The 21,899-nt window shown below is 36.8% G+C and overlaps 2 protein-coding genes across 4 annotated transcripts in view; one reads left to right on the top strand and one right to left on the bottom strand.

Annotated features, from left to right (window-relative positions):
- Nucleotides 1–1,368: 1,368 nt before the first annotated feature.
- Nucleotides 1,369–5,807, top strand: LOC107813130 (growth-regulating factor 3). 2 transcript variants are annotated; one of them, XM_016638344.2, is made up of 4 exons: nucleotides 1,369–1,880; nucleotides 2,090–2,284; nucleotides 3,312–3,621; nucleotides 5,231–5,807. In XM_016638344.2, the coding sequence occupies exons 1-4, from the start codon at nucleotides 1,655–1,657 to the stop codon at nucleotides 5,637–5,639; spliced, it is 1,140 nt and encodes a 379-aa protein (XP_016493830.1). In that variant the 5' UTR covers nucleotides 1,369–1,654; the 3' UTR covers nucleotides 5,640–5,807. The 2 variants fall into 2 exon arrangements, with proteins under 2 accessions (XP_016493830.1, XP_075086023.1); XM_075229922.1 differs by having other exon boundaries at nucleotides 5,239–5,402.
- Nucleotides 5,808–6,421: 614 nt separating this feature from the next.
- LOC107827216 (1,4-alpha-glucan-branching enzyme 2-2, chloroplastic/amyloplastic) overlaps nucleotides 6,422–21,899 on the bottom strand; it is a 37,965-nt gene continuing 22,487 nt past the window's right edge. Inside the window, exons 13-22 of one of the 2 annotated variants that reach the window (XR_012698847.1) lie at nucleotides 21,703–21,813; nucleotides 20,182–20,310; nucleotides 17,700–17,803; nucleotides 16,366–16,510; nucleotides 15,561–15,708; nucleotides 15,309–15,437; nucleotides 14,294–14,371; nucleotides 7,898–8,053; nucleotides 7,012–7,086; nucleotides 6,422–6,924 (exon numbers count right to left, since the gene is read on the bottom strand). Coding sequence is in view for 1 of the 2 variants with exons in the window: in XM_075229918.1 (XP_075086019.1) it covers nucleotides 6,811–6,924; nucleotides 7,012–7,086; nucleotides 7,898–8,053; nucleotides 14,294–14,371; nucleotides 15,337–15,437; nucleotides 15,561–15,708; nucleotides 16,366–16,510; nucleotides 17,700–17,803; nucleotides 20,182–20,310; nucleotides 21,703–21,813 (1,161 nt within the window). In the remaining variant the exon portion in view is untranslated. The remainder of the gene's footprint in view (nucleotides 6,925–7,011; nucleotides 7,087–7,897; nucleotides 8,054–14,293; nucleotides 14,372–15,308; nucleotides 15,438–15,560; nucleotides 15,709–16,365; nucleotides 16,511–17,699; nucleotides 17,804–20,181; nucleotides 20,311–21,702; nucleotides 21,814–21,899) is intronic. The other variant, XM_075229918.1, reaches the window with a different exon arrangement.

Here is a 21,899-nt window from a genome sequence, read left to right as displayed (position 1 = left end):
AGGTGTCATATCTTAAATATAAAAGTTTTCTGGAAATCACCAATGGAATCATCACAAGTTAGAGTCAAAATCAACAGATTCAATTACATTTACAGAATTGACCATATAAATCTGCCTTTGACCTAAACTTTGTAGTAACAACATAGCACAACTAATGAAAATTAGACAAACTCTGATTTTTGCTGAAATAGAACTTGCAATTGTCAGCTCCTTGTTTACTACATTTTTTCCTCCTTTTATCACATTCTCAGGGATGTTCAGTTTCTTGACTTGTAGCAGGAAAAATAATGAAGAAAAAGTTAAGTTTTTTGAGCCCCAAAATAGAATTGCATTTAAGCCTCATTAACTGCAGCTTTATCTCTTTCTTTCCTTTTGGTTCCCTTCCCACGGCTTACAGCTACAGATAGACACAATCTGCACAAACTTACACCCTATTTTTTTAATACTAGCATTTACTAATTGAAAATTTATTCTTTTCGAAACCGACTAAAAATAAAATAAAAAAATATAAACCATGAACAGAAGGAGAAACGTATTATAAAAGGTAAACATGTTGTACTTTGCAAATTACTTATAAATTTTTTAAAAAGTAGGGATTGCGCGAACATAGGCTCTAGTTGCTACAAATTATGACAAAGGGCCGATCTTAGGCGAGCACCCGCTCAAAGTGCAATGAAGGTCACCAGCCTAAGCCACGAGCCTTACTAATCTCCTATTGACCCCAATCCAGGAACATGATAATACTAGTAGTATATAAACTTCATTACACAATTAAGTTGTGAAGGTCGAGAACTAGCGTAGAAAGTTGGTAGACAGTCGATCGAATTTCTTTTTCATGTTTTATAACCAATATTATTTTTGTACTTTTTTATACTCGGATTTCTATTACTACCGGTTGTTTCTTTTGCTTAAGTTATCTTATGATCTTGAAGTTGTTATCGCTTCTTGTTACTACTTCTTTTTCATGACTTCTCTATTGCTATATTTCTTTTCAACAATGATGTGACTATATTTTTCCTTAGCCAACATCCTATCGAAGTCTTTCTATCTTCACAAAGTAGGTGTACGATTTCCGTATACACTACCCTTTCCAGATCTCACTTGTGAGATTACATTAAATTTGTTGTTGGTGGTGGTGTTAGTGTTAGTGTACAAAAAGGACAACTCGTTGCTCTAAGCTCCCGTTATGCGCGGGGTCCGGAAAAGGATCGGACCACAAGAATCTATCGTATGCAACTTTACCCTATATTTCTGTAAAAGGTTATTTTCACGGCTCGAACTTGTGACCTCCGTCACATTGCGGCAACTTTACATGTTAGTGTATATAAGTTGAAAATCTTTATAGTAATATTATACTTTGCTTTTTCTCTCAACTGTCTTGTCTGACTGTCTTTTTTCTCAAGTGCTCTAAACAGAGCTTAGCTAAAGGACTTTTCTTTTCTTTTTCATCACTTTGGCTTTGTGAAGTGGCCTCAAACAAGACTTACTTTTCAGGCTTTTTTCAACTATATCACTGATCTCTTCCTACAAAAGATATATATAAACTGTCCACAGAACTCTCTGCAAAAAAAAAATTCCTTTTCTACTGCCAAAAACCAAACTTAATATCAAAGCCAATAACAACAACAAACAAGAGAGAAAACTGTCCCAAATAATGGACTTTAATCTGAAGCAATGGAAAAACCAACAACAGCAAAATGAGTCAGAAGAAGAAATACCAATACCTTGTGCAAAATTACCAAGACTTGTTCTTGACCTTGACTCTTCTTTTTCACATTCTGCTTCTGATTCTGCTCTTCCATTATTTGTATCTGAACCTACCAAATTGTCAGCATATCCTCTTTCTTCAGATTCAAATTCCACTCCCACTAAATTTACAAGTGAGTAAAATACTAAGGATCCTTTTAATTTGTCCATAATTCTTTTTTTCTTTTTTCCAAAACTCATTTTCAAGAACATTTTTTATATCCAAACACCTATTAATACTCCTTTATTTCTGTTTTTTTTTTTGTGCAATTTAAAAGTTATGAATTTTTTTTACTGTTAAGGTAACATATCTATAATTTTTTTTTTTTTTTTTTTGGAGTAGGAATGGGAAGTAGTTATTTCAGTTTGGCACAGTGGCAAGAACTTGAACTGCAGGCTTTGATTTATAGACATATGTTAGCTGGTGCACCTGTTCCTCTTGAACTTCTTCATCTTGTTAAGAAAAGTCTCATTACTTCTTCTCCTTATAATTACTTGCCTCAATCCTTTCAACAATATCACCACTATCAACAAGCCTGTAAGTTAATTATCTCCTTTTTCTTTTCAATTTATTGTGAAAATAGAATATATTGCTGTATAATTATTCATACTTAGTTTGTATAGAGAAAGGATCTGTATTTTTATAAATTCTCTATTATTATTATTATTATTATTATTATTATTATTATTATTATTATTATTATTATTATTATTATTATACTTTTGTTCTAACATGAGCCTGGGCGTTACTGGTAAAATTGCTGTCATGGAGGTCACTGGTTCGAGATGTGGAAACAGCCTTTTGCATAAATGGAAAGTAAGATTGTGTATAATAGATCCTTGTGGTCCGATCCTTCCCCGATCTATGCGCACCGCTGGAGTTTAATGCACCAATGCACCGGACTGCCTTTTTTTAAAATTTGAGAAATGAGTAATGCATGATGAATTTTTTTTGTTGTTGGTCAATAATTCTCAGCCAACTAAATTAAGAAAAACTACCCTTTTATCCCCTCCATGTTTCAAAGCCTATATTTGTTTTTCTCCTTCTATGCTATTTTGATGTGATTTCTTATTTTCTTGATTTTTAAGCTTGGAAAAATGGAAAAACACATATTAAAGAAAATATGTTCTGCTCTATAGCTTTTGTCAACAAATTTAAGCTAAAGATCCATCCTTTATATCAGTTTAAACTAGTACTCCCCTAAGTCAATCAGCTCAACTGATCTCATTTTTTTGTTGTTGGCATTTTCAAGAATATTGCTTTTCTTTTATTATATACTTACTATATATATACATCAGGAATTTCTTTTAGTATATGTATATCACTTGAATAATTTTGTACTTTACTTTAAGTTCTGTGTATGGACAGTGTATAATATTGTAACACCATCGACTTAAGTACAGATAGTTGTTTATAACAAATACAGTCAAACCTCTCTATAATAACATACTTATATAACAGTTATTCGCTATAAAAACCAATATTTTTTCGAACCGATTTTTATGTTATGTTATAATATATGTACTGACAATTTTTTTTTTTTGTGTGTAAAATATAAATGAAGTGGTACAATCGGGATATTGGGGAAGAACAGGCATGGATCCCGAGCCAGGGAGGTGTAGGAGAACTGATGGGAAGAAATGGCGGTGTTCGAGGGATGTTGTTAGTGGCCATAAATACTGTGAACGCCACGTCCACCGCGGCCGTAACCGTTCAAGAAAGCCTGTGGAAATCACCACAATGGCCGCCCCCGTCCCTGCTGGCGGTGTTAACACCGCCAACAGTGGCGGCAGTGAAGTCCTTAATGCTAGTGCACCTCATTTTACTCTATCCGGAACTTCACCTTCTATTGATCTTCTTCATCTCAATCAAAGGTATGCATTTTTGACAATTGAGTTTAAGTTATATATGCACAATGCATAATATATTTACACATTAGGTTAAGTTGTAATAACATGTAATTAATGCTTATAATAAACATTATTGGAAAAAAGAGTAAACAATCTGCTATAACACGTTAATTACACGAATGGTGTTGGAAAATTCGGATTGTCCGTATATATAACTTAAACCTTTGAAGTTTTTGAATATGTTGTGATTATACCCTTGTGTTATTTCTTTGGGATTTTGTGCTTTTCTTTTTCCAATTTTATAAAGTAAAACGTCAGTCTTGGTTCTTGTACATGGGGAAGGATTTGTCCTATTTTCTGTATTGCCTCATTATTTATAACTCCACTAGATTGATCATTTTCCCCCCTAGTGAGTTAATTAAAATTAAACAACATTTTGGACCAATATTCCTTTATACATACTTATTCTTCTCATACAAATTTTGCACTTAATGAAAGTTAATCATTTTCCCAAGAGCAAGTTTTACTTTCTACAAGGAAATGACTGGTTTTTAGCAGAAGTGACAAGAGCATTGAACTCAACTTTTAAATAAAGGGACTAAATATTTGTATTATCGGAAACAACCTTTCTACCTTCAAAGGTAGGATAAGGTCTGCGTACACGTTATCCTTCCCAAATCCCACTTGTGAGATTACATTAAATTTATTATTATTATTATTATTGGACTAAATATATGTATTATTCTCTTCTCCCCCATCCTCTCCTTTTTCCCTACCACCTCTAAAGAAACATTGGTTGATTTGATACTTGTCTCCTAAAAGGAAGAATATATAAATTAATACCCTGATCAAATGACTTTATCTACTTCAAATTCCATTATCACATTTTCCTATTGTTTCTTTCTAACTCAGGTAGGGGTCCACTTACTGATTTTTTCTTGGATTTTTAGAATCTCATTTAAGATAGTTTGGTCCACTTTCAATTTCATAGTTGGACCCCAAACCCCACCTTCTTGATTTTTTCTGAAATTTGCTTTGGCACAGAGCTACTTTTTTGGTTGTGCATATTGAGTAGGACTCACCCCATCCACTTGTTCTGTGTCTCTGCACATATATAGGCCCCCCTTATGTACTGATGTTTTTTGGGCTATTAACATATTTAGTTGGTCAGACTAAAAAATAATTACAGCTGCTAGTCAAATATATATCTTGATTATGTATATTATATGCTTACTATACATTAATATATAAAAAATATAATTTTTTTTTCTATTATTTTGGAGGCGACGATATTGTGTAGATTTTCCATGTTTTATGTTTTTATAGGCCTAGTATAATTTAACCCTGAGTCGAAGGTTTATAGGAAATAACTTCTCTATCTCCACAAGGTAGGGGTATGGTCTACGTACATATTACCCTTCCCAGACTCCACAGTGTGAGATAATACTGGGTATCTTGTTGTTGTAGTATAATTTAACGGATTATAATAAGTTACTTTATCATATTTATCACGTTATCATGTCAAATTTATTATGAAAAAATATCTATTGTTATAAGTCAACTTAACTTAATGGTGTATTTATTTATTTTGCCTTTTGCTTGATTTGGGCTGGGCTAACATGATTTTTTGTAGGCCCTCAGAATCCACTATTGAGAAAAAAGGCCCATTGGAAGTCCAAAATGATGTTACTGGGGATGGTAAATCCAGTAGCCAAATCCTTCGTTGTTTCTTTGATGATTGGCCTAGACAACTTGAGGAAGGCAATAATGCCAGAAGCAATGGTAGCTCTGTGGCTTCTGCCACCAGCCTCTCCATTTCGATGCCCGGAAACCCCTCGTCCGACTTCTCGTTAAAGCTCTCAACCGGAGATAGACAGAAGTCTGGTGCTCGAGTCACCACGTGGGGAACGAACCAAGTGACATCGATGGGCGGACCACTAGCCGAGGCTCTAAGGTCATCGACATCTAACTCGTCTCCAACGAGCGTTTTGCATCAGTTGCCGCGGGGTAGCACATCAGAGGCTAGTTATGTTAGCACTTGACTATAAGTGCACTGTTGATTTTTCATGACAATGGTGTTTTTGGACCCTACTATAACTTCTTTTGCTTTGTTCAACTTTTTTCATCTTTCACCTTACAAAGCAGGTGCTTGCAATATGGAGTTTGTATTATTTTGGTTTGTGTAGGTGAAATCATGAATGCTTTGCTTATTTCTTTCTTGAGCTCGTCTCTCTTTATCATACTCTTCTCATCTTTTCCAACATTAAGATTGATATTACGTTGTTTTGTCCAAAGACGAAAGATCCAATCTTTTTCTATGGTGATGTTAAAATTTTATGCCTATTTTATATCTATTTAATGATCAATCCACTAAAGAACATGCCAGTTTATCACTGGGCGACCAATGGAAAAAGAGCGAGGGAGTTAACTAACTATCATAATCAAGAAGGTAAATTGATGTGCAGAAACAACAAATTTAGCCCCAAACCAACCACAACAACAAGCCTCCTTCATTTGACACAAATTATGATGAATTTTCGTGTACATACTTGTTGGAGCTTTGGTGGGGCATTTAAAACGTCGGTTTTGTCCTCAACAACAATCTGCCAGAATTTTAAAGTCTCCCAACAATAACATAGGAGCCAGCAAATTGGTAGCAAAACTTGGAAGGGAAAAAAGGGATCTTATACAAATAGCCGGCCGGATCAACTATTTATATTTTCCATCCGGTATACATAGGTTGTGCACATATTATAAGCAGTTGGGTGGACGGCTTTAGGCTAAATGTTTTTTTTTTTTTTTAAATAACACTTTTAGCCACCAATTTTGAGCCCAATAAAACATCATTAGATCAGCTCTATTTCCATTTTATAGTTATTGTATACTAGGTCATATAGTTGATATCGAGTTGGCTGTACATGTAAAGAGATGTTACTGCTACCACCCACTGGCTCAGCTAGATGATAATTTACAGAATGCAATATGAACTCCTAAGCAAAACCTGCTGAAGTTAGTGTAGCAGTTTGACATAAGTTCATCGATTTTACATGCTTCTTCAGCACTTCATCTCTGCGTATATTGCTCTGCTAGTAGGGGAAAGAACTGCAAACCTTTGTCACATGAAACTCCGCCAAGACTAATGCAATATTGCCAGACTTGTCAAGAAGCTTATCTGGATAACCGGGTGGTGTTCGCATCTTTCAATAAGTCCATTCATTCTTCAATAGCTACTTCTTCTTCTACTTTGTCTACTAGTGCATAGACCACTGCCGTTCTGCTAGGTGCATACACCATAAAGGAACTAGGACGGTCATCATACCACCCTTCCTGCATAGACAAAATTGAATTTTTTATAGAAATTTCTTTCTGAAAGAAAATTAAATAACACAAATAATGGAGGGAGATTTTACTTACGAAGGTGAAAAATTCAGCATTGTGATCAATTCTTCCAAAGCCACCAAAAAGTGGATCATCCGAGTCCAAGACAACCTGGAAGTGCAACATTTGAGTTAAATCATGTCAAAAGAAAATCAATTGAATGCATAGACCGCATCAAGAAGGCGATAGTTTAAGACAGCATCCCGAAATCTTTAAGTTCTTAGAAATCACCTATTTTAAGCATTTCCAAAAGATACCTCAATTGTGTGATACCAGGATGTCCTACTCTTTATCAAATACAGGAAATGGACCAACTCCAAATTAGAGCATGAGTTCGCCACTACAGAGTTTCTTCAAGAAATTCTTAGTTTCCAATAAAGTACTGATTTTGAATTGAATCTAACACATCCTCACATTTGCATTGATAAAATCAACTATCTAACAAAACCTTAATATCGTTCTACCACTTGATATGAAAGTGAATACCTTGAGGTGTCAATTCTTGAATAATCACTTGATCATCTAACAAATTGGCTAATGCAAGCAAAGGTATGGGAAGAGCTAAACTAATGGTCAAAGAATACCAGCATTCAGATTTTGCATTTCATATTTATCTATAGTACTGAAAAGAACTGAAGTCTATGGATTTATTTTAGGTTCCAAGATGATGGCATAAAAGAGCTTTCACTTGGATCACCCACATCAGTTTTCTGTCAAATATGTTTACCAGAGAAATATGAACCATTGGGATCACGATGGGGAACAGTTGACGATTCATTAATCAAAAGAACATTTTTTGATTATGCATTACAATTGTCAAATAAATCGGTTGCACTACTTATACAAAACTGATGGTCTCCATTTCAAAGGAAAGAATTGAGTAAATGTACTATCGAAGTAGACATGTTTCAACTTAGCATACCTTGTATTTTCCAGGCTTCAGGCAGCCTATGCGATAGTCTGAATAACTATTTGTCCAGTGAAAATTAAAGACGAAAACTAGGTCACCTCTTTCAAATACAATCATCCTATCTCCTTCATCCTTTCGTGATATGTACTGGTGTTCTGAAGTCATAAACTGCCAGAAAGAGTAGATAAAGTTTCGTCCATTACACAGAAGTATAAAAAATGAACACAGTATGAACAATAAAGTAAATATACATGACCACTAAAGAGAATAAAGCTAACGACAGACTATTATCATGCTTGTTGTGTATAGAAGACTGCCAAGAGATTAGCATAAAATTAACTTGATTGTTCCATATTTTCTCTTTTTCCATGATTTTCCATTAGAAGTTGCGACACATGTCATTATCAAGTTTTAAAGTTGGCTGAAAGATGCTTTTGACAACCTAGGGACAACAGATGAGCAGGAAAAATTTAAAAGAAAAAGATGATTGAGCCTCAGGGGACTTGGATGTCTGAAAATGACACTGGAAGCCTGGAACCGTCAGGAAAAGAAGAAAGATTGGACACTTCAACATGCTCTAAGGGCGCAGTAAGATCTAATAGACATTACCAAGGTTGAGAGAGTTAACGATAAGTTTCAAAACTCTAGAGATGATTTTTAAGATAATCATCATTCTATTTGTTCTTTAGTAAGATCCATGAGCAACCTGCACTTGATATTTGGTGAAAGAAATACATAAATGCACTGTGAGCTGGATTTCCATACAAACAAAGTGTTAACTATACTGGTACAGCCAAGGTATCTCTAAATCTTTGTTTTGAAACTAGGTGATGGGCCTATGGATATATTGCTCATATTCTGATTGTTTTAATGATGGTTTTCACTATGTTTGCTGAATTGCAGAAATTGGAGATAAAATGTGTCATTGCATGTCCCATATGATAATATGGAGTTAAGCATTTAATTGACACTTTAATTGTGGTTTCTTGGTGATTTCATTGCATTGTGACTGTTAGTTTATAGATATGTATAGTGTAGTCTTGTCCCACATTGGAAGAGGAGTAATATCTCCTTGTAGTGTATAGCTATAAATAGGGACCTCTTGTATTGTATTTATCATCCAATATCAATAACATATTTTCTCCCGTGCCTTCTCACATGGTATCAGAACATTAGTGAGAACAGATCGCTGTGCGTCATTCCAGCATTAACCGGGAAGAAAGAACTTAGTCATCGTGTAATTTTTCCGGTGACCTAAGGCTTGTCTAAGTGAAAGTCACTTTCTGTCGGTGTTGTGCTAAAACCAACACCACCACGAGGTAGATCACCCTCCGACTACCAACCCCTGAAATTTTATCCGGCAGAAAAGCCGCCACGCTCCTCCACGCGCCGGCAACAACTTTTCCGGCGAGGGTTCCGACCACTTTCCGGCCATTTTTTCGCGAAGCTTCTTCAGGACAGTGTGTTCTCCTTAAAATTCCGAGCCTACCCATCTAATTCAAATCAAATTTCGGCCACTTTTATATTTTTCCGGCGTGAACAGTGACCTTTCTGGCCATTTTTTGAAAATATTTCTTCAGGACAGCTTGCTCACAAAGGAATTCCGAGTCTATCCATCCTGGTTACAACAAATTCCGACAATTTTGGAATTTTCCGGCGAGCTACAGTATTTCCGGCGTGAACAGTGTTTCCGGCACAGAAATAGTGTTCTGTTTTCCTGCTGTAAACAGTGTTTTTCAAGCTATTTCTTCAGTTTTCTCACCGGAGTTACTTATTTCCACTATTTCAAGTTAACTCTACTACTACATCTCGTAGCGACATGTGAACCGATGCTTTGAATAGTCGGATGGTTTCTTTAGCAGATTATATTGAGTTCCTTCGGTACAAAGCATGTAAGCAGACATCTTCTGAGATAGCTTCTATTGTTCAAACAGGTAATAGCGTGACTTGTTTCTCCCAATCTTCATCCTCTGAGTCTTGGGTCATTGATTCAGGTGCATGAGATCATATTTATGGTAATAAATCTTTTTTCACTACTATTTCATATTCTCAATCTCTTCCAAAAGTCACAATGGCCAATGGGTCTCAAACCATGGCAACTGCAATAGGTCAAACAAGCCCACTTCCTTCCTTACATTTAGATTCAGTCCTTTATGTTCCCAATAGTCCTTTTAATCTCATAGCTGTTAGTCGCTTAGCCAAATCACTTAAATGCGCTGTTTTATTTCTTGATGACCATGTTTTTATACAGAAACGCAGTACGGGGCGGATCATTGGTACCGGGCGTGAATCAAACGGACTTTATCCTTGCTAAATCACATGGACTCACATCTTGTCTTCCTTCTACAACTTGTCCTGTTACTGATTCACCAGATTTATTACATAAACGGTTGGGACATCCCAGTTTGTCAAAACTTCAGAAAATGGTATCTGATTTATCTCACTTGTCAGCTCTAGAGTGTGAGTCATGTCAGCTCGGTAAGCATACCCGCCCCCATTTCCCTTGACGTCTTGATAATCGAGCAGAGTCACCTTTTACTTTAGTCCATTCAGATATTTGGGGTCCTAGTCGGGTCAGTTCCACCTTAGGATTCCGCTACTTTGTTAGTTTCATTGATGATTTTTCCAGGTGCACTTGGATATTTTTGATAAAAAATCGATCTGAGCTGTTTTCTATTTTCCAGACCTTCCACGCTGAAATTCAAAATCAATTTGGGGTTTCTATTCGCACATTTCGTAGTGATAATGCTCGAGAGTATTTGTCTTCCCCATTTCAGCAGTTTATGAAATCTCATGGGATTATTCATCAAACATCTTGTCCGTACACATCTCAACAAAATGGGGTAGCTGAAAGAAAGAATAGACATCTTATTAAAACTGCTCGTACCCTACTCATACAATCTCATGCTCCGTTGCGTTTTTGGGGGATGTCGTTCTTACATCTTGCTATCTTATTAATCGTATGCCATCTTCAGCTATCCAGAACCAAATTCCATTCTCTGTCTTGTTTTCCTACTTACCTTTGTTCTCTCTTCCACCCCGTATCTTTGGAAGTACTTGTTTTGTCTATAACCTTACTCCAGGAACAGATAAGTTAGCTCCTCGTGCTCTTAAGTGCGTATTTCTGGGTTTCTCGAGAACACAAAAGGGGTATCGATGCTACTCTCCTGACCTCCAGCGGTACCTTATGTCCGCTGATGTTACCTTCTTTGAAACCCAATCATACTTCATAGGTTCAGGTCATCACTTAGATATTTCTGAGGTACTACCAGTTTCATCTTTTGGAGATTCAGTCACTCCAGCTCCACCACCTACAGCTCCAGTTGTAGCTCCACCACCTATAGCTCCAGTTGTAGCTCTACCACCTATAGCTCCAGTTCCACCACCTACAGCTCCGGTTGTAGCTCCACCACCTATAGCTCCAGTTCCTCCACATAATCCAGTTCAACCTTCTGCAGCTCCACTATTCTTGACTTATCATCGTCGTCCACATCCAGCATCGGGCCCAGGTGATTCACGCCCCGCATCAGATTCTGCACCTACTGCGGACTTGTCTCCTCTTAGTCAACCAATTGCACTCCGCAAAGGTCTACGATCCACACTTAATCCTAATCCCCACTATGCCGGTTTAAGTTATCATCGCCTGTCGTCACCTCATTATGCTTTTATATCTTCTTTGTCCACTGTTTCTATCCCTAAGTCTACAGGTGAGGCACTATCTCATCCAGGATGGCGACATGCTATGATTGACGAGATGTCTGCTTTACATGCGAGTGACACTTGGGAGCTTGTTCCTCTTCCTGCAGGTAAGTCTATTGTTGGTTGTCGTTGGGTTTATGCAGTCAAAGTCGGCCCGGATGGCCAGATTGATCGGCTTAAGGCTCGTCTTGTTGCAAAAGGATATACTCAGATTTTTGGGCTTGATTATAGTGATACTTTCTCTCCCGTGGCTAAAGTAGCATCTATTCGTCTCTTTTTGTCCATGGCTGCTGTACGTCATTGGCCTCTTTATCAGTTAGATATTAAGAATGCTTTTCTCCACGGTGATCTTGAGGAAGAAGTTTATATGGAGCAACCACCTGGTTTTGTTGCTCAGGGGGAGTTTAATGGTTGTGTGTGCAGATTGCGCAAGTCACTATATGGTTTGAAACAGTCCCCTCGAGCTTGGTTTGGTAAGTTCAGCACAATTATTCAGGAGTTCGGCATGACTCGTAGTGAGGCTGATCACTCTGTGTTTTATCGGCATTCTGCTCCTAATCTGTGTATTTATCTAGTGGTTTATGTTGATGATATTGTTATTACTGGTAATGATCAGGATGGTATTACTAATCTGAAGGAACATCTCTTTCAGCACTTCCAGACTAAGGATCTGGGCAGATTGAAGTATTTTCTAGGTATTGAGGTCGCTCAGTCTAGCTCAGGTATTGTTATTTCACAGCGGAAGTATGCCTTAGACATTCTTGAGGAGACTGGAATGATGGGTTGCAGACCTATTGACTCTCTTATGGATCCGAATGCTAAGCTTCTGCCTGGACATGGGGAGCCTCTTTAGAGACCCTACGAGATATAGGAGGTTGGTTGGCAAATTGAATTACCTCACAGTGACTAGACCTGACATTTCTTTTCCGGTGAGTGTTGTAAGTCAGTTTATGGATTCTCCATGTGATAGTCACTGGGATGCAGTTGTTCGCATTCTTCGGTATATAAAGTCAGCTCCAGGCAAAGGATTACTATTCGAGGATCGAGACCACGAGCAGATTGTTGGGTACACAGATGCTGATTAGGCAGGATCACCTTTTGATAGACGTTCTACGTCTGGATATTGTGTTCTAGTAGGAGGTAATTTGGTCTCGTGGAAGAGCAAGAAACAGAATGTAGTTGCTCGATCTAGCGCCGAAGCCGAATATCGGGCCATGGCTATGGCGACGTGTGACTTAGTTTGGGTCAAGCAGTTGCTCAAGGAGTTAAAGTTCGGAGAAATCAGCAAAGATGGAACTAGTGTGTGATAACCAAGCTGCTCTTCATATTGCGTCAAATCCGGTGTTCCATGAGAGGACTAAACACATTGAGATCGACTGTCACTTTGTCAGAGAAAAAATACTTTCAGGAGATATTGTTACAAAGTTTGTAAAGTCGAATGATCAACTAGCAGATATTTTCACTAAGTCTCTTACTGGTTCTCGTATTAGTTACATGTGTAACAAGCTCGGTACATATGATGTGTATGCACCGGCTTGAGGGGGAGTGTTAGTTTATAGATATGTATAGTGTAGTCTTGTCCCACATTGGAAGAGGAGTAATATCTCCTTGTAGTGTATAGCTATAAATAGGGACCTCTTGTATTGTATTTATCATCCAATATCAATAACATATTTTCTCCCGTGCCTTCTCACAGTGAAGATGTCAAGATGAATACAACCCTATGTTATTTTGTCGTCCTTCCCTGTCTTGCTTATTGCCTGGAAGGCAAGAGAGTCACAAATTGAGCAAGATAGGAAGATGATGGAAGGCTAGAGCACCGCTGAGCAAACATTGAAGGTGTTAACTTGAAATATGCCCCAACAGACAGCAAACATAGAATTGTCTACTTCATCTTCGCACACCAATTTCCACCACCAAACACCAAAAAGAACTATTAGCTCAATAATCCAAGCTACAATTAAGCATTAGGAATTTTATAATCTTCGAATTGGGACTCTGTTAAACCTAATACTCCCTCTGTTTCAATTTAGATGACACACTTTCCTTATTAGTCTGTTCCGAAAAGAATGACACATTTCTATAATTGGAAATAATTCAACTTTAAACTCTTCATTTTACCCATTTTACCCTTAATGAGAAGTTTTTATAACCACACAAATGTCATGGCCCCACAAAGCTTTTACCCTTAGGCTTTTAAGACCACAAGTTTTTCAAGTCTTTTTTTCCCCATAAACTCCGTGCCGAGTCAAACTAACTCATCTAAATTGAGACGGAGGGAGTAACTATTTATTGCTGGTTAAGTCTTCGGTAAATAGGGTGGGTAACTCTTTCAAAAAGTTGCTGGTTATATCTCTTTCAAAAATTTGCTACAAGTTCGAAACTTTAACTGCATTTTTCCATGAATCAGAATATCTGTAAGACTACCATAACCAGAAACTAATTCTCATGAATCAGTAAAGTAAATGACTGGATCCCAGCTTCGTCTGGTTGTTCAAAGAATGATAAATGATTACTGGTTATGGACAAGAATTTTCAGCAAACTGTATTTAGCCAGATAGTAAAAGACACTACATGATTATGCTATCACATAGATCTGAGACTATGTTTTACAAGAGCTTAATGAAGTTCCTCAAACAAATGAAAAACTACTGGTATGGGAAATCAAGAAGCACAAAACTGAGAAAGCGGCACAATATAAACACATACCTCATATCTCTCTTCAAGATGCTGCATAGCCTGGTCAAATTCTTGCAACCCATGGTATCTTAAATAATCTGCATCTCCCTGAATATCCAGCAAGGATAAGCACTCACAAATTAAGACTGAAAAAAGCTAAAAAGGAACTTGGAATAACGCCAAGAAAAAGTTAGAAGTATATTGGTCCTTATACTTCTCTTTAACCAAAATAGAAAAAGCTGATGGGAATCGTGTGTGTGATCCCACTTTTTTTTATCGTTTCTTTCACTTCTTAACTAGACAATGGAATGAACCTTATCCTCTCTCTTTTACCGAAATTTTGTTATGTCCGTGCAAAAAGACAAGAGTATGAAGTATTTGGGGGAAAAATTACTCTACATGAAACATAAATGTCAATGCATATTTACACTAATGACAGAACTCATAAAAGCTACAGTTTGCGTGTCAGAAAAGGATGATTCTGTAAACTGTAGACAAGACCTGACTTACCCTTAAGGAGATAAAAGAGGTCATCATAGTTCACAAAGCAACCAAGCTAGACTTTCAACTTTCAATTGATAAATGTAACATGTCAATTCACTATAAGCATAGACAACATTATTTATGTTGAGTTATTATCTATCTAAGCGAATTATCTTTTTGTTATACTCTCTTTATCCCACAAAGTTTTTTGCTAGCAGCTCTATTAAGTAATCTGATCACTCACCCTTGCTCAGCGTAAAGACAGCCTCAAAACATTAATCTCTCCGTTCCATTTAGTATGACATTGTTACTGTATGGGGAACCAAGGAATGTTTTCTTTGACAATGCATTTGTAAGAAAATATGATTTACAGTATGTTTATATAATTAGTAAATATGTTGATATTCAAAATAATTAAGAAATCAACGTCCAAATTCACGCCGAAAATTAAATATTTTGACCCTTGTACTCTAAACCCCATCATTCCCTTTGGGAACAGAGGGAGTATTTGCATCAGCGCCACATCAATGCACCAAGAAGCTAGAACGGTAAAGCATACAACCTGGATAAGAAATAATGCAAGGGCTAACCAGATCAAATCTCCGTCTGCATTTATCATAACTGAAATTGTTTCCGGGAATCACTTGTCCATCAGGGAGGTGTTGTTCAGCCCTAGGGAAATCAATCCACTCTGGAAAATATAAGTGAATGTATTAATGTACAATAAAGAATACCAGGAAAGAAAATTGTACACGATCAAAAGCAGCCTAGCAAAGAATTAAGGCCAAGGAACAAAAATGTTAGCAATCTATACCAGGGTGGCCAAATTCATTTCCCATGAAATTTAGGTATCCTTCTCCTCCTAATCCCATAGTTACAAGCCTGATCATCTTGTGCAACGCAATCCCACGATCTATTAATGGTGTTGACGGTCTATCCAGAGCCATAAAATCATACATATCCTGAAAAGAATAGTTGCGTTTGGGGGGGGGGGGGGATTAAAGAATTACATGAGAACTTGATAAACTAAATCAAGAAAACACACAGCTCTAGCCCTTGAAGACGTAATTTTGGAGCATTATTTAGACTCATAGTTGACATAATTGCGTGTTAACAACTCCATTCTGTTGTAAAGCTAATAGGACAGGACATGGGATATTCATGCTCACGCATTACTATTAGAGAAATAAAAAGGGTAATCATCAAAATACACAAAAAATATCCAGCTTATAAAAGAACATGACGGTGCTTTTTTAAAAGGGAGAAAGTAGTAGATTCATGTATGAATACATCCTTCAGAGAAAATTTACTTCGGAAATGAAGCTGATAGTTTCGTGAAATTATAGAATATCTAATAGAACTGGTGGAAACAGCCTCTCTACCTTCCCAAGGTCGGGGTAAGGTTTGCGTATACTCTACCCTCCCAAGACCCCACTTGTGGGATTACACTGGGTTTGTTGTTGTTGTTCTAATAGAAATGGTAGGTGAAAGAATGCAGACTTCTCCCTCGAATAAATGGATGAGTTAATAATGCAAAACTAAAGTTCTCCTTCAAGTGGCATGCCCAATCTTAAGTTTCAATTTGATTGCTGAGAAAAGACAGAAAAAGTATATATAACCTTGTCCATCAACCAGAATGCTATAGTTTTATCACCAACTAGAGCTTGATCATGACTTTCCGCATATGAAACACACTTTTCCGACCATCTTCTATTTGTCAGTGTATGAATAATATCACCCACTCTCCAATCCTCATCCCTTTTCCTGTAACAAACAGAGTTAGAAAAATGAGTTTTCTAGATAAGCGACTTGCACATAGAGAAAAATATGAACTGCTGGAAATTAACTGAAGTCAAAACACAAAATATTAAGGAGCATATCCTGAGAGCAAGCGAGTGTTCTGTATTCTGGATAGAGAGAGCATATGGTCAAACAAGTAGTAGACACGCATTGCCACCCAGCATAATAGCATCAACACTGAAATCATTTGATGATAGTTGGACAACTGCAGAATAATCTTTCAAAGTTGTCTCACAACAAGAGCACGTGCATCTTCGCCTCACTTAAGAAGATAGTTCGAAACCAATACTAGTTCACATAACCAAACATTACACCACTCAGACATTGAGAAATTACCAAAACAGTGAAACACTTCCTACAAGATGGCACCATTATTTTTCTTAGGCAAACATAACTTGTTTTCCCATTTCTTTCCCCTATACAAGACTAACATTGCCTTCCTCCATATACAAGGTAAACAAGCTACCTCCACTACTCTCCCTTTGTTGAACTTATGCCTCACCCTGGAAAATGGTTCGGATGCTTCTAGATTAGAATAAATTTGAAATATCAAACACGGGTTTAGGCTAGCGATTAAAAGGAGATAGGCTGGCTTGATTGCACGAGTCCATGTATCCTGATTAGTGTACCATCACCATCAGAACTGCTGCCCATTGAAAACAAATAAAAAGGCAAAAGAAGCTAGTGCAGATGGTTTTCACCTGGAAAGCATCCTATTGGCTCTTTGAGTGATTCAGATTACTGCTTACTAAGAATCTTATCTTGCAGCATTGATGAGAAAACTTCACGAGTTAACAGAGGGATCCAGTAAAACCTAAAGAGAATATGTAACTACTTTTCTCTAGACCAGTTACTATCCCTCAAAATAGGCTCTCAGAAAAGGAAAGAAAAATGTACAAGGAACAGCAAAAAAGATATGCAATTATGCAGTGTAGACCACATTAAAATGTTTCAGTGGTTGTGCTTGAGTTGCCTCGTCTATTGTAAACTTCGAATTGACATCATCTACACACTAATTTTATGTTCTCTATTTTTGGTATACTTCTTGTATACAGTGTCTTTCCCATATATTTATCAAATTAATTTACTTCATCAAAAAATATACTTTATATAATTTCAGGGATAAGCATTTGAAGCTTTAGAAACAGCATACTTGAGCAACTCAATCCATTTATCAGCAATTGCCATATGCAGCCGATAGTCAAAGCCAACACCCCCATCTTGAACGGGAATACAAAATGTCGGCATTCCACTAACCTGAAATTAGTAGCAAAAAGAGTAGAGCATTAAGAGTGTGATCAGAAGAGTAGCAGCCCATAAAGAGTAAAATGTCCTTTCTCTTCACATTGCATAATTTGCAATTAGCATAAATATCTGTTTCATAAAAGAAGAACCTTTGAAAAGCATACAGTAGTACCAAGGACAAGCATACAGAGTCCTCCATATAAAGAAGAAAACCAAGCAGATCAGGAAAAGTCACCCAACTCCTTATAAGGACACTACTTATACTATAAACTCTTTTGAGAAGAAAACTTGTCCTTAAAAATCCTTGCATCACCAGATGCCCCGAACACACTAAACAGTTACCATAGCAAAACATTTGCCGATATCTTCCCTTCTTTGCGAATATAAAATTTACGTCTGATAAACAATAATCCATTCAGAGTTAGTAACCAGACATATTGCTCAGATTAATCAAATACTTCCAACCATAACTATTTTATATTTGATAAGTTACTTCGTTATAAATAAAGTACAATATCATCACAAACAAGTACTCCCATGCAACACGCACTATTAACGGAAATCACCTTATTGGGCTCTTGAAAGTCTAATAGGCCATTGTTATTTATTTTTGTTTTTATTTTTTTGATGAAGTAATAGGCCATTGTTATTGTTAAAGACAAATAAAGCATTTAGATGAGGTAGCACACGCAATTCAGCCAGTAGTATACCATTCATGCACCAAGACCAGGCAAAGGTTTTGTACCCTTCCAAAAAAAGGGCTAGGGAGAACCTAACGGAGTTATACACTCAGAAGAAGGAGAAAATAAAGACATATAACAGAGCAAGCCCATAATTAAGTTCCATATACGATAATCAGAAATTAAGAATGTGAAATAGAATTAACAATGAAGTGAGTGTTATCAAGAGAACAAAAATTTCAAATAAACCTAGAAAGAGGCTTGGCTGTAATATTGAACCAAAGAAAGACAACAACAACGAGGATAAGAAGTTTAAAACTAAGTGCTTCCTATTGGTCTTCCGAAAGACCAAATGAACATCCACATCCACTCTATAGGAAACAACGAGGAAAAAAGAATGTATATAATGAATTTTTTAAGGCTGTAGTAAGAGTTGCTACTACCACATTGTGCATCCCCTCCATTTTCATGAAGATCATGCTCGCTTTTAGTCAACTTAGCATAAGGGTCTTGACCTTAAAAGGAATAGTCAGACCACTAACTTATAAAGGAACTACTTTTAGAGAATATGCTACCTTGACCATTGAAACTTTATCCTCGGCCTGCTAACCTGATCTTAACACTAATTGCCCAAGGTATCAATCCCACATAAGTCGCATACATTATGTTGAATTTTTACAACAGGCTGTACAAATACATCCATCATACCCAGTAAGCCATTTAAAGGAAAGAATAGATCCTCAGATAAGAAATACGAGCATATGGAAAGCAGAGACTTCACGTTGTCTTTTGCAGAGCTATCTTGAAACTTAAAAATTGAAACAGAAAATGTTTTTAAGAGCAATAAATCTTCAGATAATTTTTTATCTTTAGTTATACGTTAAAGTCGACATGGGCAAAATCAGGCTTGACCAACATTAGCAGTGAATAAAGGGCATCAAAACATATGTAACAAAACTATGACCCCATTGTCTGAAGAATGAACTGATCCATCTCAAAATAAAAATAACCAGGGAAGGTAAGATAGTTAGCATCATTCCAACAGTATTTAATTTGAGATATTGCCACAGGTGATGCTTGATTGAACACTCTGATGGGGAAAGTTAAGATGGCCACAGAGGAGATAAGGAGAGGATGATCTGACATGAGGGGATAATAATAAGGTAGAAATCCATTGGAGAAAAATTAGGAGCAAAGACCTTTCTCTTTTAAATTTATTCTGGAGATCAGAAAAAACTCCAGTCAGCAGAATGGACTTGTTGTCACTGGAGAATGAACAAGAAGTTCCTACTTTCTATACTGGATTTCCACTTGCGTTAATTAAGGGAATTCTATAACTATATTAGAGATGGGGAACAATGAAACTTCATATTTCACTTTGAACAGGGTTCAGGAAGATGAGAATTTGGAGAAGCAGTTCGGAGACATTAAAACATAAACTTTTCTAAGCAGTAGTTTTCTGAAAAGTGAACCAGACTCCTCTTAGAACAAAATCTTATATCCCCTGACGTCATAACCAAATTGATTCTCTAAGCTGTTTTTTTAAAATTATTGAAATTTTTCATAAATACTTTATTGGTGGTGTTAGCAGATGGTATCCTCCAGCTTGAAGATCCTACCATCAGAAATTCAGCATACTGAGGTCTCATTGGATTTTACACAATCTCAGAGCATTCCAGTCACCATAAGGTCAATGTGACAAGTACTTACATCTTCACCAATGGTAATCGCATCTGGGAAAAGCCCGTGAATAAGATCATTGACAAGCATCAAATACACCACAGCATCCACATCAGTCGCGAATCCGAAATATTCATTGTAGTTCCCGGTGAATGCCACCTATAGAAATTAAAAATGCATCAGGTAAGTAGTTTAGCAGAATACTGGAGAGACCACCTTGGTAAAACACATGAAGCAGGAAGAAGGAAACTGATATTTCCAAATAGTATGACATTAGCTGTGCGTATAACTACTATAGAGTTCCTGAAGCTAAAAAGAGGATTCTCATAAACCTTAATTTTTCATTATATTCTGTAGATATTGGGAAAGTATTTACCAACCCCACCTATGTGTGCCTTGCGAAGTATAGCCAGTCTCAAGCTTGGATGAGGGGGATCACATTAGGTTGAGGTTAGCATAAAAGTAGTTCAACTCTGATTAATCCTTTAAATATTAACTTAAATAGGGTGGAACAACATACAGCAGATTCATATAGTCGACTTCAACTAATATTGGATTAAAGCATGTTGAATTGATCGATTGGAAATTGTTGACTAACATGTTCTTCCATACTTATACAAATTTGGAAATCATGTAACTATTTAGTCTGTCTGTTTTATAGTAATCTCATTCGCATAGACACCTTTAATCTATATATATGTACTAATTCATCTCTTTCAACAACTTTTTACAAGTAAAAGCAACTCAAAGTTTGCTCAACCCAAAGAGAGGGCAAAAATAATGGAAATTAACTACTCAATGTAAACTACAAAAATTGTACTTCAGCTCCTTAAGAGGCCACTTTCCCTCTTAAATGAAAACCACCAACAGATTTTCGCTAAACTTTGTTTTTTTTTTTTTTGTGTCCGGGCCAGCTTGCACGTGACTCGGCTAATTCCACCCATAACTGCAACCTACCACCAACACAAGTACCGGATAACTTAGCTCACCAAGGCTTGGGCAGATGAGAAGAAATCACCTGGTGTTTTTTGTCTCCGCTAGGATTTGAACTTCAGACCTCATCGTTCTCCTCCACTTCATTGACCACTAGGCCACACCCTTGGGTACAAGACATCCGCTAAACTATTTTTCCATTTGATTGGACAGATTTATCTTAGACATTCAGGCAGAGAATTAACATTGCAGGCATTTAGCTTATTCAATGAAAGAAGAGGAAAAAATAATGAAGCCGATTTTATACAATGGTAATACCAGGGTAATACTAAATAAAATGAAGAGAAGGTACGAATTCTTCTAGATAATATTAAAATCATAATGTCTTGGCTAATAAATGGCCATGGTACTAAAAAGGAATTGTTGCAGTTAGATGCCTAATTACTTTGTGAGTTGCTTACTAGAATGCTAAATAACTGCTGCGTACTCCATAGAATGATACAAAGGTCAACTAGGTTTTTTTCCCATAACTTGGTAGTTACCAGGCACCTTGTTGTCTAAAAGCTGTCACTTGTGATCACAAAATTGAGTATAAAAATTATGTTGGATCAACTTTACCGATAATCCGTGGTGAGTATACATCATTGATGTCACACCATCAAATCTAAATCCATCAAATTTGAACTCATCCAACCACCATCTCGCATTTGAGAGAAGATACCTAAGTACCTATAACAAGAAACATAGTTTCTGTCACACCCATGGACACGAGGCACAAGGTTCTGGTTGACTCATATTTGAAAGGAAGAAAGTAC

This window comes from Nicotiana tabacum, chromosome 2 (genome assembly GCF_000715075.1).
Source record: "Nicotiana tabacum cultivar K326 chromosome 2, ASM71507v2, whole genome shotgun sequence".
Taxonomy (NCBI): Eukaryota; Viridiplantae; Streptophyta; class Magnoliopsida; order Solanales; family Solanaceae; genus Nicotiana; species Nicotiana tabacum.
The sequence above is the reverse complement of the archived record's forward strand: the minus strand, read 5'-3'. Positions and strand labels throughout refer to the sequence as shown.